At 38.9% G+C, this 22,319-nt stretch overlaps 9 protein-coding genes across 9 annotated transcripts; 4 read left to right on the plus strand and 5 right to left on the minus strand.

The window, feature by feature from the left end:
- Positions 1 to 81: 81 nt before the first annotated feature.
- On the minus strand, positions 82 to 1,094 carry L201_004323 (uncharacterized protein; the record flags this gene model as incomplete). Its single annotated transcript, XM_066220065.1, has 5 exons — positions 82 to 420; positions 563 to 684; positions 747 to 795; positions 866 to 928; positions 1,035 to 1,094. The coding sequence occupies 5 exons, from the start codon at positions 1,092 to 1,094 to the stop codon at positions 82 to 84; spliced, it is 633 nt and encodes a 210-aa protein (XP_066076162.1).
- Positions 1,095 to 1,707: 613 nt separating this feature from the next.
- L201_004324 (uncharacterized protein) lies at positions 1,708 to 5,821 on the minus strand (the record flags this gene model as incomplete). Its single annotated transcript, XM_066220066.1, has 9 exons — positions 1,708 to 1,959; positions 2,050 to 2,887; positions 2,985 to 4,025; positions 4,086 to 4,555; positions 4,617 to 4,803; positions 4,867 to 4,941; positions 5,007 to 5,216; positions 5,291 to 5,397; positions 5,462 to 5,821. The coding sequence occupies 9 exons, from the start codon at positions 5,819 to 5,821 to the stop codon at positions 1,708 to 1,710; spliced, it is 3,540 nt and encodes a 1,179-aa protein (XP_066076163.1).
- Positions 5,822 to 6,246: 425 nt separating this feature from the next.
- Positions 6,247 to 7,779, plus strand: L201_004325 (uncharacterized protein; the record flags this gene model as incomplete). Its single annotated transcript, XM_066220067.1, has 5 exons — positions 6,247 to 6,282; positions 6,360 to 6,576; positions 6,707 to 6,803; positions 7,157 to 7,639; positions 7,728 to 7,779. The coding sequence occupies 5 exons, from the start codon at positions 6,247 to 6,249 to the stop codon at positions 7,777 to 7,779; spliced, it is 885 nt and encodes a 294-aa protein (XP_066076164.1).
- A 996-nt stretch (positions 7,780 to 8,775) lies between these two features.
- L201_004326 (uncharacterized protein) lies at positions 8,776 to 10,010 on the minus strand (the record flags this gene model as incomplete). The annotated part of the gene is made up of 5 exons (XM_066220068.1): positions 8,776 to 8,878; positions 8,943 to 9,026; positions 9,093 to 9,318; positions 9,504 to 9,684; positions 9,753 to 10,010. The coding sequence occupies 5 exons, from the start codon at positions 10,008 to 10,010 to the stop codon at positions 8,776 to 8,778; spliced, it is 852 nt and encodes a 283-aa protein (XP_066076165.1).
- Positions 10,011 to 10,362: 352 nt separating this feature from the next.
- Positions 10,363 to 10,688, minus strand: L201_004327 (uncharacterized protein; the record flags this gene model as incomplete). The annotated part of the gene is made up of 2 exons (XM_066220069.1): positions 10,363 to 10,599; positions 10,686 to 10,688. The coding sequence occupies 2 exons, from the start codon at positions 10,686 to 10,688 to the stop codon at positions 10,363 to 10,365; spliced, it is 240 nt and encodes a 79-aa protein (XP_066076166.1).
- A 679-nt stretch (positions 10,689 to 11,367) lies between these two features.
- Positions 11,368 to 12,926, plus strand: L201_004328 (uncharacterized protein; the record flags this gene model as incomplete). The annotated part of the gene is made up of 5 exons (XM_066220070.1): positions 11,368 to 11,880; positions 12,015 to 12,177; positions 12,239 to 12,389; positions 12,455 to 12,545; positions 12,606 to 12,926. The coding sequence occupies 5 exons, from the start codon at positions 11,368 to 11,370 to the stop codon at positions 12,924 to 12,926; spliced, it is 1,239 nt and encodes a 412-aa protein (XP_066076167.1).
- Positions 12,927 to 14,180: 1,254 nt separating this feature from the next.
- On the plus strand, positions 14,181 to 15,643 carry L201_004329 (uncharacterized protein; the record flags this gene model as incomplete). Its single annotated transcript, XM_066220071.1, has 4 exons — positions 14,181 to 14,985; positions 15,052 to 15,242; positions 15,312 to 15,535; positions 15,598 to 15,643. The coding sequence occupies 4 exons, from the start codon at positions 14,181 to 14,183 to the stop codon at positions 15,641 to 15,643; spliced, it is 1,266 nt and encodes a 421-aa protein (XP_066076168.1).
- A 365-nt stretch (positions 15,644 to 16,008) lies between these two features.
- Positions 16,009 to 16,449, minus strand: L201_004330 (uncharacterized protein; the record flags this gene model as incomplete). Its single annotated transcript, XM_066220072.1, has 1 exon — positions 16,009 to 16,449. One exon carries the CDS (start codon positions 16,447 to 16,449, stop codon positions 16,009 to 16,011), a length of 441 nt encoding a protein of 146 aa, XP_066076169.1.
- Positions 16,450 to 17,724: 1,275 nt separating this feature from the next.
- On the plus strand, positions 17,725 to 18,330 carry L201_004331 (uncharacterized protein; the record flags this gene model as incomplete). The annotated part of the gene is made up of 1 exon (XM_066220073.1): positions 17,725 to 18,330. The coding sequence occupies one exon, from the start codon at positions 17,725 to 17,727 to the stop codon at positions 18,328 to 18,330; it is 606 nt and encodes a 201-aa protein (XP_066076170.1).
- Positions 18,331 to 22,319: the final 3,989 nt, after the last annotated feature.

The raw sequence follows: 22,319 nt of genomic DNA on the forward strand, positions 1-22,319 counted from the left end.
AATCATGCGTAAATTCATATACCCATCTGCTCTTTGTGTGCCACATCTCCTGGAAGGTTTACACAAGACAAGAAAGCTCTTTCATGTACCCCTCCACTTTTTCATAGTTTCTCTAACACCCTTCCCCTGTGCCAAATCTCTTCTCACATTCTCATCGATATCTCTACCTTCTTTAGCAAGTTTCATAACTTGTTCAACTTTATCAAAAGGTATAATCATAACTCCATCTATATCACCCACTAGTATATCACCCGGTTCAATGATTGTTTTACGTTCGTCGTCTTCTTTATTTGCCTGTGCTGCTTGGTTTTGGTTACTAGAACCAAATGGTGGTGGAATAGGTATTTGTAATGGTATATTATATTTTGAAGGACGCAGGAAAGTTTTTTGACCTATTGTTGAATGATATTGTGCGAATACCTAAACAAGATTAAGTCAGTTTCTCACCAATATGGGATAATCCTTTGGGATGTGGTGGTAAAGTTGTAAATTCGCTAGAGGAATGTAAGGTTTTTTATCTTATAGGTTGTAAAGAGGTATCCGGTATAGCTATAGGACTCACTGGAAAATCAAGCTCTCTATGTTCTTTCAAATCCCTACAGCCACCTAATATGACTGCACCTTTTATACCTTTTGCTTTAGCAGCTGTAGACATCAGACCACCCCAACAAGCTGCACCGCTGACTATTCTCAATCGGTACGGTATTGATCAGCTTGTAAGCGGTTACGTTTAATGGCAGACTCACCATAATCAGGTGATAATAATATCACACTACCTTCAGGTGCAGCATCGACCTATTTTGAGATGCAATATGATTATATCAGATCATGGTTACATTCTATATTTGCTGATTATGTCACTCACGAAGTGTTGTTCAGCCTTTGGACCATTCGAAAATTCAGAATCAGGTTTCTCTTGTTCTACTAGCTTTTCATCATATATTGTGATCAGTATAACCCCTTCAATACCACATCATGTATGCAGATCGTTAAGGTATATCTGATGATATCAAAGATCAACGAAGGTTACTCACTCTTACTGTAAATACTCTTCCGATCAATTTAATATCATCGTGGTTTTTAGGCGAGTACATATTGAGATGAGGTAGAAATCCACCTGTTTCGTTGCCTATTTTCACCAGCGCATCTGAGATCTACTCAAGTCAGAGCACATTTGTTCAGCTCAAGAAATAATAATGTGGCTCATCCTGGCTGAAGCTCGTTTCAAACGACCTTTCATTATGGACTACCGTAAATCTCAAATTTCCACAACTCACCTCACATGTTGACAGCTCTTCCAGCTGAAATTTGATCGCGTCTTCGATATGACTCTCAGACATGTTTTAAACCTAATATCCCGACTGCAGTATGTGACTGTGTCTCTTCAATCCAATCGTTGTCCTTTTTAATAGATACTCGTTCAGCATTACCAACAAGATAAGAATGTCCGAATCACACCATGTTACGTTTTATGGCTGACCGATTATCCCGGTTATCAACCATCCGACGTTATCTGATATCTCTCTTTCGTCCGAATTGACCGAAGCTGATACATTCTACTAGCTGATACACCACGATAGTAGCATGAATGATACAGTATACAACGGTAGCCCATAATCTTAACGTATGGAAGTACAAATAATGTATGAAGGGTTACAGGCTAATTGAGTTGTTTGCTACACTTATCTGAGATTATATATAGCTCAATCATTTCTTCCATCTACCTTCTCTCCTCAGCTCACTATTACCAAGTCTAAGTCGTAATAACAATTCTTTCAAATCATCGTCACCTTTTCCTCTACCTCTATTATGATTATTTTCTTCATCATCATCATGTTCACCAGAAAGTAAGATCTGTAGATCGTGTTCGGTCTTTTCACCTTCTTCAACTTCCTCGTCTTCTTCATTAATCGGTTTGGCTTGATCAGTTCTTAGGGATAATCTTTCAAGGGCATGTAACTATACTCATATAATAAAAGCACATTAGCTGTACCCTTCTCCAATACTGATATTCAAGTTCAACAGTATATTTAATTGAAATAGACATACAAATACAGCCTCTTTTTCATTCCATTCCTTATCGATTTCTTCAATCTGTTCTTTTCCATCTTGCCAACCTTTTAAACCTTTTTCAACTTCAACTAATATTTTACCAGTGTTTAATATTAATCCTAATAAAGTCATGAATATCTTATAAGTTACTTGTTGACCTTGTGATTGACCTAGTAAACATGATCTCAAAATTTTATCTAACGTGATTTGATGATATAATAATATTGAATGAGGTGACTGTAGTTGATTAATTTCATATATATCATTGTCAACCTCGTCTTCATCCGAAGCATCGTTGTTATCATAATCACTATCTGGAATCGTATACTCGTCTTCGTTCTCTTCATGTCGATCTTCAATCTCAGTCAAACTAGGTGAACTTGGTCGACTGTTTCTGTCATCAATTACGGGATTGCGCGATTTCATTCTCTTCAACCTTCTTCTCATTATTCCCCATTTATGTGAGATGACACTATCTGTATATTCACCAAAAGCAGAAACAACATGTGACATCCTAAATCGTAACATCTGCACCCTTTTCTCTATACTTGATTTTGCAGGGAATAAACTGTTTAATTCCCTTTCTCTACTCCTTCTTAATGTATTTCTGGAAGATGGTCGTTTACCTCGTTGATCAACACCTGTTTTGTACAGCTCGTCGGTTGTTTCTAACTGATGTAGGACAGACCAATACATCGTTCTTAGAACTATCTGACATCTAGATAACCTAAGTATCAAATTATGGATAGATTGATATTTTGCTAATAAAGATTTCGGAAGAAGATCAGTCATGGATTGAGGTGGTGAATATGCAAGGTATAGGAAATCCAGTGCTCTATGATAAAGTTGGTTGTTAGCGAGAAGATCGATAATAAGGAGCATACTCTAAATCGACCTATGACTCACTCGATAGCTACAACAGAAGAAGTCACATTAGCTTAACAACAAAAGATAGGATAGTATATGGAAGATAGATCAGCTCGCCTTGTGGATCTAGCCATTTAGCTTTCCTACCTTTATCTTCCTCATCTAATTGTTTTATAGCAAAACTAACTCTATCTTCGATCTCATTCCAAGGTCCAGGTCCACCTTCATGATTACCATTTTTTACAGTCGTGTCGCTATCATCTAGCAAGGTAGTTCTTAGAGCATAAGCTAATTCGGAACCACCTGGAGGCCATTTTGACCGTTCACTTAAACCAACACCCAAACCTATACCCCATTCACTGTTTTTTTCCACAATATCACCATCTTTTCGAGTATTGTTGTTGGTAAGAATGGGGTCGAGACCTAATCTAACTCGAGTCCTTGCTCTTCTACCTAAGCCTAAAGCTTCACCTGCACCAGCACTGTCTTTTCCGAATAATGAAGATGATACCCTTCCTATAAAATTCACATCTCCACCTAACCAATATGCGTATAAGATATCTAAATGTTCCAGAAGATGTAAATCATCAAGATAGAACGAGACAAGTGAGCTTGATATCAACTTTGAGTGCGTAAGAAGGGGTGTAAGTAAATGAGTAGATATGAAAAGTGGTAATGTAGGACTATCGTATGGTAAAAGGGATTCAGAGGTATGGCGGGATAAAAATGAACGTAACTCTTCTAATGGTGTAGGTGTCCATAATTGCTTTGATTCCTCCAACTGCGCTCTGTGTTGTAGATGGGAGCCAGGAGATTGATTGAAGAGGGACCACAGGTTATCTAGCTCTGGCACCCCAAAGTCGGGATTTGGTACTCCATCCTGATGTGTAATCTGGTTGATGTCGGTAGAAGCGGAAGGAGGCGGCGAGAACAACTCCATGGGGATCTGCTTCCTCTCTTTCCGAGAACGACGAAGCGACAAGCGCAGTTTTGTAGAAGAGCGTGAATTGAGCAGATCATCTTTCTGATGAGGTTGATCAGCGCGCCTCCACATGTTGATTTCCCTTTTGACCCGTTTTGTATGACTCTGCATAGGATTTCTCGCCCTACCAGAAATCATTTAGCATCTCATCTCTCATTTGTCAATGCGGAACGCTCATACTTACGGGGAGTTCTCATTACCCCACCTAACACTGACTTCTATACCCCAATCGCCAGAGCAGAGTGGATGAGTACCATTCGAAGCTTCTCGTAATAATCGTAAGTTCTTTCCAGCTTCGAAAAGTGTTCTGCGTTCTGATTTAGGAATAAAACTTGGCATCTTTCGGGAGGAGAATGTATATTCTAATGATCCCGAGTGGGTGGCTTTACGAATTATGCCCAGATCTAACCAAGGTTGAGAGTTTGGATCTAGATCATCATCTTGTGCAGAGGAACCAGATAAACCTACCCAAGCACGAAGAAGACTGAGAAATGGGCCAACAGATTTGCTAAATATGAAAGCCAATGCTAGTGATGAAGGTGAATGACTGTACGATGCGATAATAGATAATGATGCCAAGAGATGATTGTACATATGAGTGAGAAGAGCTGATGGTCTGCTAGGTAAAAAAATAGCCTCTGAGGTTGATAATGACTATGCAGTACTATAGTTTTAGCTTTGTATGTGTATGATTTTGCGAATGATACTTGCTTACCCAGCACATGACCTCACATAGCATTTCTCCCAACTCTCGCACATCGTTGGTCACGCCTAGCCATTTATTCCATCCTGCCTGAGGTTCTTTCAGGCTATCCTCTATAGCTGACTTCAAACGTTGTTTTACAAAGTTTAGATATGTTGCCAGTGCATGTAAGAGAGCATGATGTGTGGGTGTAAGTGGTCTTCGTCAGGCGTGTATCAGCTAAGATTCTGAGCTTCCCATGTTGTATAAACTACTGGCTCACAATGCACTCTGAGAATTCACAATAATCTCTAATCTCCTAATAGCAGTTCCAATCTCTAAAAATCGTTCTATTACTCTAAGTTAGAACAATCAGTATACATATGGACTCTCACTAATCCAGCTAAGCCGAGCGAAACTTACGAGTTAGCCGTAACCCTTTCCACTCCCATAGGTCTACCTGCATCGTCTTCCCATATGTATCTTGCACGTTTGGTATTCCATTTCAGATTTTCAGTGGTAGTCGTACCCAAGGTTGAGCGCATCATTGTCTCTAACAACGTTTTGGAGTCGTGTATCGGAATTGATCCAGATGATTTACTGAGTTTGGGAAGGTAAATAGGGGGTTCTAGCCTAAGATAACACAAAAGTCAACAACTCTACGTTCAATATGTGTGATACAAAGTTGAAGTAGACGATATACGTACGATGTCAGCAAGGCATCAAAGGTGAAAGTTGATTTCTCCGACAGTAGAGGTATGTTTCGTACTGGGTCATTTTCAGAAGAAGCTATGTTATCCCATGTGTGCAGAGGCTGGAAACGTGTTTTTAATGAGCTGACCGACCTGGAAGATGAAGGCGGGGAAATTGAAGCTCACCTTAAATACCCTCTGGTTACTCGGTCCAGCTATAGGCTCTTCAGTTGCCCGTAACCAAATATCGACATTATCGTGCTCATCTCCATCGACTTTCGCTTGTCCTTCTTCCGATTCCAAAGCTAAGCCTTTCGTGGGTAGATTGCTATTTGACTTTGTAGGTGTAGAAGGAATTTGTAGATCTTGAAGTTCATATGTTGATCTGCCCCTAAGACTATTTAATAGCCTCTGTGTACTGGAAATATGGTCATCTAATGGAGGAAGCACGAACCGAGGTCTGATATTCGGTAATTTTGATGAACTTGCAAATGGTGTTGAGGGATGTTCTAAAGGCAAAGGAGCTAGTTGGAAGATAGCAGTCATTTTCGCTCAATCTTTGAATGCTATATCTGCTGCATTGTACGCTTGATTCGTGATGTGAACATGGACAAGAATGATGTAGAGATCATATAATATAGCTCTCAGTAAACGCGTCATTGCTGCTTCTTGATTTTCTGTCTTATTAGTGTTCGCAATGTTTACTCACCACGTGGTCGTAGCCAGGCACCGACCGTTTGCTTGATAGATCAAATATTTTTAAAAGTTTAAGCGGCAATCTTCATTGTAAAGGTGAAAGAGACTCATAAACTTCTTTTCTTTCCTAATAATTGTCGAATACATAACATAGATTGCTGTCTCTCCTATATCGTGGATGGTGATCTCATACAAATCTATCAACTTAACACTGCTTGAAATCCATTTACATTGAAGAGGAAAGTTGGAAGTTTTCATAGGAATTTTTGATCAATATGTCGAGGCCCGAAGAAATCTCTCCACCTGAAATTGTATGGTCAATCAACCGTTTATCTGTTAATTGGTTCGTGGTATACCTTATACTGATTATGCACTTTATTTTGAATAGTTTTATGGTGATGTAGAAGCTACGAAATACACATCGAATACACGAGTAAAATCTATTCAAGCACAAATGACAAGAAGAGCTTTGGAATTATTAGCTTTACCTGACGATGAAACTGCTTTTGTGTTAGATATAGGTTGTGGTAGTGGTCTTAGTGGAGAATTATTAGATGAAGAAGGTCATGTTTGGGTTGGTGTTGATATAGCTCCTTCGATGTTGGGTGAGTCCGTTGCGGATTGGGATATTGACCTAATCTTGCATGATCTGGACAACCAGATGATCATGATGATGGTGAAAGTTGTTGTTTAGATGGCGACACAGCTAATCACACCTGTAACTTCATCACATAGAGGTCGCTTTGGAAAGAGAAGTAGAAGGCGATTTATTCTTGCATGATATAGGTCAAGGTTTTGGTTTTAGACCAGGTACCTTTGATGGCGCAATAAGGTGAGTATTAATGCGAATTGTCAATTTTGCGTTTCCTTCTCGCGATAAGACAGAATACGATCTACAATTGTAATCAGGTTTCTCTGTACAAGCTTTTTCTTCCACTATATCCTATATGTTATTTTCTTTCCTCAATATATGACGATCACACACGACGGTCTTCTTACCAATATACAATATAATGGTGAAAACGCCCGAAACCCATTTTTACCGGGCAACCCATCTGAACCACTTTTGTTGTTTTTTAGCTTTCTTCATCAATTTCTACTTGATTATGATTTAAATGTAAAATGTCAAAAATGAATAATGCTGACGTATTAGTTTTAATTTTATCGAATGTTATTAATATGTAGTATATCAGTTATTCAATGGTTATTAAACGCAGATTCATCAACACATTCACCTCCACAAAGATTAAATAAATTTTTTACAACTTTACATTCAAGTTTAAAAAATCCATCAAGAGCAATATTTCAATTTTATCCATCATCAGATGATCAAGTTTCAATGATTGTTACAGCAGCACAAAAAGCAGGTTTTGGTGGTGGTTTAGTTATAGATTATCCAAATTCAAAAAAAGCAAGAAAAATGTATTTATGTTTAATGGTTGGTCAACAAGAAATTCCAAAAGCTTTAGATGGTACAGAAATGGATATTGATGAGAATAATAAATTAGGTATGGAAAAAAGAAGAGAAGAAATTAGAAATGAAAGAAAACGTAGAAAAGATTCATCATCATCAAATAAAAAAGGAAAGAGATCAAATAAAGATGTAGTTGATCCAAAAGAATGGATTATGAAAAAGAAAGAATTATATAGATCTAGAGGTAAAGAAGGGTAAGTTTGGTTAACAATTCATGTTCTACATCAGATCCCGCGACAATATTAGTGAACCATTAGAGCTAATGCAACAAAACTATTGCAGTGTACCGAGAGACTCCAAATATACAGCAAGGAAAAGAAAGACATATTTCTAGATTGCAACTTCTTTCCGGAGTATTTTTTTGCCCTCTTCTTCTTCATCCATATTGCAGTATATTAGATTTTTGTAGAACCACTATCTCGACGATAGGATATGTATTTTACTGATGAAACGTTTCGCTTCCTTGCATGCTCGCATCAAATCTCGTTTAATCAATATCAAGCCGGGATGCATAAGCATGATACAACAATTTCATTTACACGTCACTTGTAGTTGATACAAATACAGCTGTTTAACTGTCATGGCGGATTCTTCTATCGATTGAAGGAATTCTTTTTATCTATAGTCCAATTTACGTCTATTCAGCTCCACGATTGGAAAATCATGTAAATTGATTATTCTTTGAATGTTTTTGATGATTGCAAGAAAGGTTCTCTGAGCCATTTAGTTGTTTTAAGTGAGATAATCGATTTCGCTACAGTTGATTCCCTGCGGGATATTCATGTAAATATATGGATACTAGGCATTAAAGGCAGGTAGAAGTCCCTTCAAATATAAACTCGTTTCGATTGATATCAAGGAAAAGGGTGCGTTGCGTTTATTCTGATTTACGATGGTAAGACTGTTTGCCTTTCTCTATTGTACACATAATTGTTCGATGAAGGGGTTATTTTCATGTTAGCTGGATGTCTCTATAAATTTGCGATAGATTACTTTCAATTTTTTATCACTTGCTTTATTGAATATTGCGAATTGCGAAAAGGTTAAACGTTTTATACATTGTTTCGAAACACTGGATTTTGGGGTATTTTTCGATTTGCACGAATTTGATATTGCTTCATGGAGTTTATAAAAATAGTAACTTGCATAATTGAACATTTTCATTTTCATTCTTCGTTCTGATGATAATTTATAGTATGACTGACAAAGCGATAAAAGTATTGATAAAAAAGATCATATTGAGGAAACATTAATGTAAAATGAAATATCATCTTCCTCTTTTTGTTAGAGATCTGGAAACACTTGAATTGTAAGGCTTAATCCACAACGCTTAATATCTGGAAGACTCTTGAGCACCGGCAGCGGGGGCACCTTCGTAATCTCTTGCAGCTCTGGATCCTCTATCAGGTGAAGCGGAGTATCTTCTTCTTGGACTAGCAGTCAAATTGGTGAATGTCAGCTGATCGTCTCGCCATGATGTAGCAATAGAAAGCTCACCTTGGTGATCTTCTTCTTGATTCGTGTTCATCCCTTTTAGGTCTTTCGTCGTAATCTCTTCTTGAACCGTGATCCTCTCTATCTCTATGAAGACGATCGAATATATCAGCACAAAGGTAGGAGGAGAAATCCACTCAAAATCGGACTTACCTTTCAGCGTATCGATCTCGGTCATCTCTTGGAGCTCTGTTGTCGTAACCGCCTGAACCTCTGTTATCATAACCTCTTGATCTATTATCGTATCCTCCTGATCTGTTGTCGTAACCTCTGTTTCTGTTATCGTATCCACCTCGGTTATCGTATCGGTTGTTATCATAACCTCTTCCACCTCTATCGTAACCTCTTCGATCGTTGTTGTATCGATCATTTTGGTCATCTGTAATAATGGAAAATTCAGATTGTAGGTAAGCTGTCTACTTTTGATAAATTTGATATACACAACATTGATAGCTTGATAAGACGTTGAAGTAATATTTGCAAGGGTTCAGGTAATTTTGCAAGAAGTTCTTGGGGACTTAGGGAGATTTAGTAGAAATGGGGTGAAAGGAAAAAGATATTCACAAGTTGGTCTCTTTACACCCATGTATTGACCTGGAGTAGGAGCATGAGGTTTTTGAGTAGCAGAGTAATCGACTCTGATGCTTCTACCATGTAAACTGAAACCGTTGAGTTTCTCAATGACTCTAGTAGCATCTTCGATAGTTCTCATAGTAACGAAACCGAAACCTCTTGATCGGTCAGTCTAAACAACGAGTAAACTTGTAAGCTATATAATCCTTCCACAATGAGGACTACGAAGGGGTAGCTTACTCGTTGATCGTAAACAATGACAACTTTTTCTACATCACCGTATCTCATGAATTCATCTTCTAAATCTCTTTCACGAGTTCTGATAGATAAACCGAATACACCAAGAACATTGTTAGGTTCAGCTTCTTGGAGTGGAGGTGGGTTGTTTCGTCTTGATTGATAACCACCTTCTCTTTGTCTGTAATTGTCGAAACGAGGATCCAATTGACGAGGATAAGAGTCATAAAAGGGCGAAGGCGAACGACGGGAATAAGTCATGTTGCACGAGTGTTCAGGATTCCAGATTTTGATCGATTAAGTTCAGTTTTTTTGAAAGATATAATGAGTTTGAAGTAGAAAAATGATAGCCAATTGGACCAGATAATAGCAGGAATGAAGTAAGGATGGGAGAAAGAGGAATGGTCCAAATATTTATACACATTGTGAAATGGAGGAAAGGAAAAAGCATTTCGTTAGCACAAAGAACGGATGTTTTCGACAAAGGAAGTAGAGGGAATCCGATTTCGTCAAAGTGGATCATAAAGGATGTTTCACAAAGTGTAACATGTTTTCCACTAATACAGACGCTTTGCTCCTTCTGCTGCCTTTAAGTGGTATAATTTGGTCAAACTTACCCATTACCTTCCCTTCTACTATCTCTACTATCCCTTTCTCTTTCATAGTCCCCACCGTTGTTTGAACCACCACCGTTACTTGGTGGTGCTCTTGGTGCATCACCACCTCTTGGACCTGATGGAGGAGCTCTATCAGAGTATTGATCACCATTGTATGATGCTCTAGGTGGTGGTGAAGGTGATCTAGGTGCCCATGTTTCTCTTGAAACGGGTGCTGTTGAAGATGAGAAATCCTATTTGAGTCATATCGATTACTGTCAGCTTCTTAAGAGAATTTGGCCCAGTCATTCCTACAGCATGGCTGGTTGGGGATGCTTACCATTTTGTCAGATGTGATCGTGTCTTCTATTTCACAGTTGTTTTTAGTATAATTATCTAATCAGATTTGAAGAAGGAAGAACTGTAATAAACTTATACTTGCTCCATTTGCCATTACAGTATTCTATATTTTCTCAGTTTTCATCATCGAACATTTCACCTAACATGAGAGTGGCACTGATATTTTTAGGTTAGTATGGCAGTTTGTTCAAGTACTCCATTTAAGTCGGCTGATTCAATTAAATGATTCCCACGTGGTATGATCATCAGTCTATTAACCGGAGTTAACGTTCCAGCTGCTGAATACCAATTCTCATTTCCTAATTATGCATATGATATTAAAGCTACTTCTGATTTATAATGAGAAGAATATATCTGGTGTACACAATGGGAATCAACAGGATATCATAAAAGAGAGAACAGCTACCAAACTCATTTCAAGACGATCAGCGAGATCTAAATAACAGATTCCAGACCTTCAAATACAGACGCTCGGTCATTTTATTCAACTAAACTTCAACCCTGGCTCTCAGGCCGGCTTGCATGTTTCATACCGCTATCGTCGAATATAGATAGTGATATTACATGCGGATCTCTTTAGTATCTTTTATTCTAGAAGGTTGACTTTGATAACACTGATCTTCAATCACACTGAATACTGGACAAACATCGACTCGCCAATCATGTCATACGAATCACCTGTGCCTACGCCTTCGCCTACTTCTACAACGTTTGATACACGATTAGCATATTTGCAAAGACAGGGATCTACAGGAGCAGGAAGTTCCACGGGTCACAATCATCAACAGAATTCATCGATATCGTCTGCGACATATCTAAGACCTCCTTCATTACCATCACATCCAGGATGTGTGCTGTGTAGTTTGGTAGCATCAGCTTCAGATCAATTGTCAAATTCACCATTTCAATCCCCAAGTGCACGGTCCTCATTATTACCTCCTACGGCTTCATCCTCGTCAAGCACAAACACTTTCACAGCAGAATACCATCAGCCTTTCGAACGAAGTTTGTCCCCTTCACCCACTCCGAAGAGGTTGAATACAGGTGGAAAAGAGATAGTGCATCAAGACTCGGAAGTAACTGTATACAAAGCTGAAGGAAAGGAAAAATTGTGCTCAGACGGTAAACATTTGATCATCGTAGTGAACAAACACGTAGAAAGCGTGTACGAGTTCGTGAGTCTCAGTCTTTAATCATTCAATTCTTGGAAGATGAGTAGGAGAAGGAAAATACTACGGCGCAGTCTTCTGGCTAATTGCGCATGAAGACGGAACTTGTAAACTAACAACAATTCAATAATGCTTGCTAGGGTCCCTCTGATGTTCCATTACTAAGTCATATCATCGAACTTTCACATCGACTCCTGCTATCTACTACCGGTCAACCCAGCCGTACGGCCAGTGATGCTGAGAGAGGAAAAGGAAAAGGGAAGGAGAATGACATAAGGGTCGGATTTGTTGGAACTGTAATTAGTGAGTCATTTGCAATGCGAAAAGCAGGTGTAACCAGCTGAGTATCAATCGTCGTTCTTAGAGGACCCGCAATCCCCTCATGCCCATCTTCACGCTCATGCTACCCTCGGACCAATAGACACTTCTCTTCCTGGTGCCACTTTCTTTAGAAGGAACATGGTATTTGGAGCTATGAATTCCTGGAGTGTTGAAGATCTACGGGCGGAGATAAGGTGAGTCTAGATGCTATACTAATAGACATGTGTCGCCGTCAGCTAATGAATGTATTGCTCCGCAGAGAGGAATCATCCAACAATCGTGTCAAGTCTGGTTATGAACATAGAGACCGAGCACCTATTGATAGAGTGCCTGATGCTGGATCGATAGCAGTAAGTTTTACCATCTGGAAATCGGGTGAAGGTTATTCAAGCTCATTGTTGAATGTTTAGGGACTACCAAATGCACTAGATGTATCAGAGTATACAGATCATTCACCACCGACATCGGCAAATAAGCCTGACTCCCTTGCGAGATCACAATCGCAACGTTCTGCAAGGGGACCACCAACGTCCTCAAACTCCCCTGCTAACAACACTATACCTTTATCGAAAGGCAAAGAACCAGATAGGACTGGGAACGAAAGTAACAGTTCCCACCAATCTGACGATAGTGAGGAAGGATATGTCGCTGTTGATTTGGATGATTTACCTGCTAGTGAGACCAAATCTTCTAGTACCGGCAACAATCTAGGCAGAGGAGGAAGGATATAACGGTCATTATTGACTGATGGTTTCACGCTGTATTGCAATCAAGTCGTTGACTTTTATACACATTATTTATACGATCAATACATTTACATAATCAACCACTTATGCATCAAGGATACAACTATACCTCGCTGGGATGAAAGTGCCACAAATATGTACAGTACATAGTATAATTGCTGTGCCTGTATGACGCGCGTGATTATACCCAGAAAACAAAAAGCAAAAAAGAAATAAACAAATTCATCAAATTCATCACGTTTGGCCCTGAATAAAACACAACAGACGTGTTATTTTGTTTTTTTGTGAACGTTTCATCAAACAATAAGTTTTTCCATTTGACGTATACTTCTCACAATGGATAAGACTTTAATGCCAAGTCTATCATAGTTATGTGGGCATTTGAGCAGAAGCAGGGGAGGACATGGTTGTTTTTTTACGCCTCAAAAAGAAAATGATATTAATAAAATAGGGTCTTTGTAGTTCATACCGCACGAGAGCATGAATGTTGTGTCAGAAAGAAAGCAATGAGGAATGCAAGTCCAAGTGTTTCTTTTTTAGATCAGGTTGGACCAAGTAATCAAATTAAGCTATAGCGGAAGAGGCTGGATTTGAGAGTTTTTACACATTAGACATTTGCACTTTGACCGATAGCATTTTCATCACTTTTACATTCTTTCATCATCTTGAGTTTTTACATTCAACATCCTTCTTACCATCATACACTCATTGCATATTCAGCATCACCTCATCAACATACAAATCTCACCATAACTCGACTTTACGACTTCAAACGTTTGGAACGTAGGAAAAAAATATAAATTAGGAACAACAAGGACGGGGATACACACGGGTACATCAACACGAAACAATCAAGAAACACCGTGCGCTTCCGTTTCCTCATCTTTTTCATAGTCAAGATCGTCTGCGTGAGTAAAATCCTCTTTCTATTTCTAATCTTCCATCAATACCAACTTATTACCCTCTCATCCTTCGTGACCACATCTTCTCTGATCTATATGTGCAACTCTATTCCAGTATATATCATTGATTGTTTACCAGGCTGATCATTCATAACATTACTGGTTAATATTACAATCTCAACCTAAATAGTAATTTTCATTTACTCTTGTCAACAAACAACTCACATTCCTTACATCACCACGCTCTTTTCCCATATCTACAAATTTTACAACAACTTATAAACGATATATATTTTTGTTAATATAACTTATTCACAAATAATACGATAACTACACGATGATTACAACACCATTAATATCACTTTTCTTGTTACTACCAACATTAGCGTTAGGAGGAGGTGGACATAATGATCGAATGGATATCAGATCACATGCTAGACAAAGAAATCATGCTAGGGCTTCAGCATTGATGGAGAATGAGTCACATTTACTTAGAAGAGAATTTAACGATGCTGTCGAACATAAAATGGCAAGAAAATTACAAGCAAAAAACTTTGAATTTGCTAAAAGAAAAGCAGCAGATGGTAGTCAATGTAGACCTAGAAACGCTACTTCACCAACAACCTTGTCAAGATCAGTTACTGCTTCTTCAACTGCTACTTCGACAGTTATCTCTTCATCTTCGGTTTCAATAACTTCTAACGCAGCTACTACCACTTCAAGTTCAACTGAACAACAACCAACTTCAACTTCATCGACCCAAGATCAACAAACTCAACAACAAACTTCAACTTCTTCAGCTGATAGTTCTGCTCAAACTGCTCAAACTTTAGTTTCATCTCCTGCAAGTTACGCTGGACATACTCCTAATGGTAACAAAGCAGGTGTCAGTGCAGGTGATTCATTAGCTTGGTTAACTGGTAAACTTGGTTGGTGGTATGATTGGTCCGCTACTCCATCTGGAAGTTGTGGAAACGCTGTATCTGTTCCAATGATCTGGGGTGGTGGAACAGCAGATGGCGATGATGCATCTAGACTTGCTGCTTTCAAAGATATGAATTATGTTCCTCAATATATTATTGGTTTCGAAGAACCTGATTGCCCAGCTGGTTCAGGAAGTGCAGGTATGGATGTCAATACTGGTGAGTTTCAGAAATGCTATAACAGAGAAATGCTAGGAAGGCTAATTTTGCATTTTGGTATATTAGCCATTTCAATTTGGAACCAGTATGTCGTTCCTAAAGGAGAAGCAGGGTCAATTCTTGTCGGTCCTTCAATGTGTAAACAAGCTGCCGAAAGTGGATGGTTGGGTCCATTCATGGCTGGTGTAACTAGAAAACCTGATATTATGAATATTCACGTTAACAAAAACAGTGCAGCTGGTATCAACGCTGATATCGTAAGTTCAGGTCTGTCGTTTAATACAGGTATGAAAGGAGTAGTTCTAATACAAATGTATGTAATATAGGATCACTACTATAATACATATGGTTTACCAATTTGGGTTACCGAATTTGCATGTGTAGACGATTCAACCGCTTTCATTCCATGTACCAATCAAGCAGAAATCGACTCTTTCATTCATACCGCTGTTGATATCTTCGAATCAGATTCAAGAATTGCCGGTTATGCTTATTCAAACGGTTATGGTTTAGGTGACGTTTGGCCAATGGTTTCAAATGGTCAACTTACGTGAGTTTATCATGATAGCACAGTCAAACTGCAATTGAACTGATCATGAATTATCTGGATAGTGCATCTGGTCAAACTTACTTGGCCGCTTTGAGTAAATACCATTAAACGATTATGGAACCAGAATCGCACAAAGGACAACTCCCATCTTTATGCTCCTCTGATCGTTACAAATTACTTGTTTGCGACAACATCTCCACTTCTCATATACCTTTTTAGTGACAATATACCCTTATGACCGTTTGATACACCTTGAATCGATATAAGCGGAGGATCTTATGTTTTTATATCACGTTGATCGGATATCTACTTTCTGATGCGGAATGTGCTTGAATGATTTATATATACCTAGTTTTCGTATGAACACAAATGACTGAATTTGCTTTGTGCGTCAACGCTGCCAGCTGCGTAGAGTATCGTTTCAAAGACATAATACATATTGTCGTTATCGTGCGCTAGCCGCTATAAATCAGCTAGGCGTTCTCAGAATTAACTCGATTTTTTTCTTGCTGATGTTCATCCTCTTCCTTTTCCCAAGGTGGAGTACCATCGCCCCAGGGAGGTTTCGAATTTTCATCATCCCTTTTTGGAAAATTTGTTCCATCATACCTCCAACTTTTCATTTCCTCTAACGTTTTCACTCCAGGTTGATTTTGATATCCAGATTCTACAGTTAATTTCCAAATTTGTTCTTGTGAATCTTCGATTTGTTTTAATAATTTTGGAGTTTCAGTAAAATAACCTTCCATACCAATTGTATCATTTTCATCATCATATCGGACTTGAACTACAACTTGATTTGATGTTGTTCTAGCTATAAATTGGTATGTCTTATCTCGATTTTCTTCTGAATAAATTTCAATCGATTGTGCTAATGAACGCTCTGATGGGATTACTTTATCTGATAATCCCATTTCGAAGGTGATCAGATAGGTAGCTTGAATTTGCGTTTGTTCGACTTAACTACCGAGAAATCAAGAACAAACGGACCGATACTTGATGGGAACAATTCGAAAAATCGTCAGAACATTCATTCCGTTGAACAATATTGAGAATGAGTCCACTTACAAGATGGAATAATGGACAGTATATACAGTGTACTGGGATTAGATTGATGTGATCAACCAAGTCCAAAATGACAGTTATATCCCTTTTTCAGTTTTGCGTATCGCTACATCCTTAATGCAACAGGCTAATTTTTGAATGAAGAATGGAGTGGTCAGCTGTCATGGAGATCTGTTGTCTTGAAGGCGACGGTTGCCCGAGGAGTCAGTGTGCACTGCGAGGGAAACATTCACAAACTTCACTAAGCAAGCCCGTAAACACCGAATTGCTATATGCTGATGAGTGTGGCGATGATGTTTCACTGATCCTGTCATCGTCATATACCACCCATGTGATAAGTGGCTGTGGGGGAATTGCAGTGCGCATGCCTATCAGGAGACATCTTCAGGTATACATGATTGTCGATCATAGATCATCGTTGTTTGTCGTGGCTCTTACGATCATCACTTGTGTCAAACAGTCTTTCAGGTTGTTCACCGTTGCCGTTCATTCCATCATTTCTTGATCGTCGCGTTAAATCACAGCAGTATCCATGTAAGTTCTCACAGCTCGCTCACCCTGTACACCGAAGAACACCTGTGCTGCTTGTTCCAGATTCCTCTCAATCACTTTCAATACGTCGCTAACAGGTTTCTACCTGAAAAATGGGCGATAGATTATGCTCTTTGATCTTATGTCATGTATGCCTGAGAAAGCCAATCAATACTCGACACGTATCAATTTGTTGAGCGTGAAAATTCTGAGAAAGGGGATCTGTATGCCAGCTCTAGACCACTCGCATGTGCTTTCTGAACCGCCATACCGAAAAAAAGGCCATGCACGAAAGATTCGCCTATCTGAATACCAAAGGAGACGTACAATAGTCAGATCCGTAGGAGAAGAACGCCGCCTCAACGACAACCAAGGTCACTATGCTTTTCGCGGACGATAACATGCCTAAAACTGTACTCTGGTCGAATTCGTATATGTACACATAAAGAACTCGGAAGGTAGGACCTCTTTCAACGTGATCATCTCTTGATATCATTCGACAGCAAAATCAACATCAGTCAGACTGTATCATCCTGATACACCTCTTAACTATCACTGCAAGTCTTTCTAGAATTCACATAAACAAGATCAGCATGCGACGAACCCTCTTTTCATTCGTTTTATATCTTCTCTCCTCATTGATTGCATCCGTTTTAGGTAAATATGCAGATATGGTAATCAGCGCAGAAAAGGAATTAGCGGAATCAATTGATGACTTCGCTCTTGAAAACCACTTAGATGTATACCACTTTATAGCTAAAACATACGAAGATACCATAATTGTACAAATCAGATTCGAAAACGATTCGGTTGGTATCGAGGGTTATTTCAGTGAAACATCAAAGCTGAACGATGTCTTAGAAAAAGCACAAAAAGCTGTGTATCAAGCTACTGTCTTAGCTGGTTTAGAAGGATTTTCAGATAATTCAACTTCCTTGGAGCTATTGCAAGCCTACAGATTTGGTCTTAAACCACTCGCCAGCTCCGCAGAATATCCGAGTGTAGATCATGAAGAGAAGCGAGCGATTTGTAGACCGTGCAGGGAATGCTTAAGAGATTTGAATAATCAATTGGAGAAAAAAGCTTCAAGATGTGGTCAATTTTGCTCAGTCGGTGCTAACTGTATTACTCCAGGTTGTACTGCTTGTTATTATACTGGAGGTGAATGTAGATGGCAAAAATCTTGTCAAATCAATTAGAATAGTCTAGTAATTCGTCATTAATACAACATGATCAAAGTGCTGACAAGCTGATCGCCTCCATCTAACTGGAAGCGAAAGGTTTCACTTTGATTTGTGTAGAGTTTCTTCTTATCTTGTAGATTAGTCGTGTTGTATATCACAATATGTACTGCTGTTCGTGACTTTATTATCCCATAGCTGGAAAATACATCAAAATAGTATAAATCGCTGCAAATCGCCACACAATAGCTGTCATGTAAGTAGTGACACAATTATAGTGTATGTTGGTTACATCGTAATGAACAATTTATGAAGAAACTGACGGGCCGATGCCTTCATTGAGAAAGGAACAAGCTAAAGAATGTCGAATAATCTAGGATGCTCATCTAGATCAGGATATGGAAGTCCGTTGACGCTAGTGAATTTCCAGACTTGTAACTTGCACTAATGACTAATGGACTCTTGGTCAAAATACCAAAGGATCCTGCCGAGTCTACCTATCTGTCTCTCACCCATTACTACTGTTGAACGATGAGTGAGCAAGAGCTGAACACAACTACCGGTCTTTGTTAAGGGATCTAGGTAGTTTAAGGTAGATCGATGAACAATAAGTTCACTCGATGTTTAATTAAATGTGGCAGATTATCTTCGATCGTTTTATCCGTACTGCGAATGGTATTGCATAATCAATGCCGTTATTCAAAGAATATCTAGTGAGTCACCAGTCTAAAAATCGCATTCCTTCTTGTTTTCTTTTTGTTATCTCTCGTACATTCTTGGATGCACTTCAGCACTGCGAGAATAGCGGAATGTAGTTTTGGTAATTGTTCCGAGTTGAACCTTCAATATGTATAGTCATCAGGCTGACAACACATACATACTACTCTTAATGTGTAAGTTCTACGTACTACTGTCTGGAGATCGGAATGTTTGAACATCACAACATCGATTGACGATCGGACAACAAAGAGCTGATCGTGTAGAACTTTCTGTAGATCATCATGAAAACCTGATAAGCTTAGTTTTGGAAAGTTGAGCTCTGCAACCATAGTCGATTTCGGTTCAACCGCTCAGTCTAGCTATACACAACGGTTCAGACGCAAACGTATGCAAGGGTCACGGTTAACAAAACTGTCTGATCTATGCTATGTCAAACGTAAGCAGGCGTATGAGAAAGTCCTGCATTTTAATCAGATTGAAAACAACCCTCTTTCTATCTCGAGATCAAAGGGGTGGTTGTAAAATCGTATTACATAACGGATAGTTTCTAGCTCAGCCTTCACCATCTGTAAGGCGGCGGCGAGCGGTGAGCAAATTAGTGAGGTTTGGTTCCGAAATTTTCTGAGAATTCTTGATCAAAAGGCCGGACGGACGCGATTGACTTTTTTAGTTTGGAAATTTCGGTAAACCATCTAGCTCTGATCGAATTTTGATACTAAAATCCGGTAAATGCCAACCCAAAATCAAGCGCGTGCAGACTTCATTTCATTTTAACCTGAAGAACTTTAAACTTTATTTGATCCTGATTTTAGCGGGAACTCCAGCATCCAATAAAGAAAAAGAACCTCTCTTTATTGCAGCTGGCTGTCTTGAGGCCAAACGATATATTCAATAATAATTGACTTTAACAGGTACGCTATAAATGGCCATGATCGATAAAATGATAGTCAACGGGTATTCTGAAACAAGGCTATTTGGTCATTTCCTTTTACTGTAACAGAGTAGTAACGTTTACATGTAAAAAAGATAAACTTATAATATGATGAAGGACAATCAAAAGCAGGGTTCTAAAGCGGAACTTAACATCGATTCTAGATTCTGTCTTCCACTATCCGCCAGCGATAGATTGAACTTTGATATGTACGAGGGTTTTTCTCAAGCATGCACAGCAATTCAACGCCTATTGCAAAGGATCCAGACTATGATAAGGGATGACAAAATGGGTTTCTATATTGAAGTACGCCGAAAGTCGGAGCTGTGCGGAGTAACTTGTCCATTATTGCCAGAAAAAGGGGAGTATATCTGTAACATATGGTACCTAGATACTCTATAAGCCACGTCATCGAAATGTCGATCCTCGGACTCAAGTTACGGATCCCATACTGTAGGTATATCTTGCGGTCAAGCGTACAATAATTCGGACTGCGAAGAAAGTTTAAAAGCGCCAAGATTTGTTCTTTGATTCCTGGTGGCGTATAACGGATATGTCTCCAATGGACGCGTTGAGGGATAAGCGAAATGATCGACGGAGACATATACTGTACATATCTTAGTTTTGATAAATTGATATCGGAAACCGCCATCCCTGCAGAGTTCATCTTTTAGTACAGGTATCCTATCCTAAATTGTAAATGAGAGCCTACTACAATGGATGATCATAAACAAGGATGCATGAGAAATGGCTAAATCATATAGACCGAGGTACGATGAGAAATGATCTGCCTGTAACTGTAATTGTATGAACCTGAATCAAATATCCACTACGCCACTAGGATCTTCGCGTTACGCTTATTGCAGAATTGTTAGTGTACGTGATGACTTATCGAACATCGATGGTATCCATCATTCTCTATATAACATGCTGCAGATAGACTACGGGAGTGAAACGATGGTCATCTGATCAGATATGCTAAGTAATGTTGGATCCAGAAGACCATCAATCGTTTTAAAAGGGCATATATCTCGATAGTTTCTCGTTAATTATAACGAACAATAACGCTAGAACGCGCCTGATTATTTGATTTTAGCGTAAAATTCAGTGAGGATTAGTTAGTGGTAAAATTACGGTTGCAAGGCGTTTCAAGAAGGAGTGGAGGAATTTTGCGGTTTGCTCGCTTCCTCTTTTATCACTTACACAAAGGCTCCGGACCGCCAATTAGAACATTTTCGACGCTGATACAGTAAGATCAAAAGTATCTGATTCGTCTCTGTGAAGCCGATTGAATAGGCACCTCTTGGCTTATAGACTTAAAGTTCAAGTGGGTTCTCGTTTCCAACTTTACTTGAATATGACTGGGATGTAGTTAGCAATTAGGTAGTTCCCGGCTTGAAAGGATTCTAATTGAAAAGTAATTACTAATAAATCAGGGTTTAAAGTTTACGTTTACGAATTAGATAAGTTAATATTTTAATGAAAAAAGCGATAACGCAAGTAAAATCAACAGCCAGTGTAAAGTTCATCCGCGCCTCTAGATTTATGGGTCTCGATAAAGTTTTGAATTGGTTATGCTCTCTTTCTTGGAAAGACACATGTACAATTGAGATTCCAAGAGAATTGACAGATGACCCACAGGTGTCTCAACTTCCGCTGTACCAACTGCCTATCTGATACAAAGTCTTGATCGGTAATTCGGCGCGTAAGAAATCACATCGCTCTTCAGCTGGCGCTTGTACGTGGTTGTTCACTTTCGCATCGATACGAACCAGACTCTCGATACTGGATTGCCAGACGAATAGGTATTCGAAATTCCGGTATCAAGATGAATTGCGTCAGAAGAAGCCCCGAGGTGTATGCGAAGATGCCAGCATTATGGATTACTCCGAAAGATATTGTACGTTTCAAGAATTGGAGCAAACGCCTCAAATCCTTGCTTTGTGGTAAGAAATACTGTCAAAAGTGAAGAAGAACCCTGTAGTAGATGAGTAAAGGTACTGATCCGCATATTTAGACAAGATAAAATAGCATGAATTAGTTATATAAGAAGAAATTACACATGCGGCTCAATTCTCGTAAAATCGCTAGTGAGGGAAGTACGACTACCTCTCTTCCGTATAGTATTCATTCCAAACCAATCAAATTATCCTGTATTTCTGGAGCATTTCTAATTCCATCGGTCTCGGCTTGCTTGCTTACTGTGCATCGGTCATATCGATAGCATTTGTATCAATTGATAACTGTTAGACAATGGTGTCAAGTTGCTGATAATACTCCAAAATAACAACCTTTGTTAAGTCGTTCGGTATCTCATGAAGGGAAAAACAAAGACTCTTGGTAACCCCCGTTTTTT

This window comes from Kwoniella dendrophila, chromosome 5 (assembly GCF_036810415.1).
Source record: "Kwoniella dendrophila CBS 6074 chromosome 5, complete sequence".
Taxonomy (NCBI): Eukaryota; Fungi; Basidiomycota; class Tremellomycetes; order Tremellales; family Cryptococcaceae; genus Kwoniella; species Kwoniella dendrophila.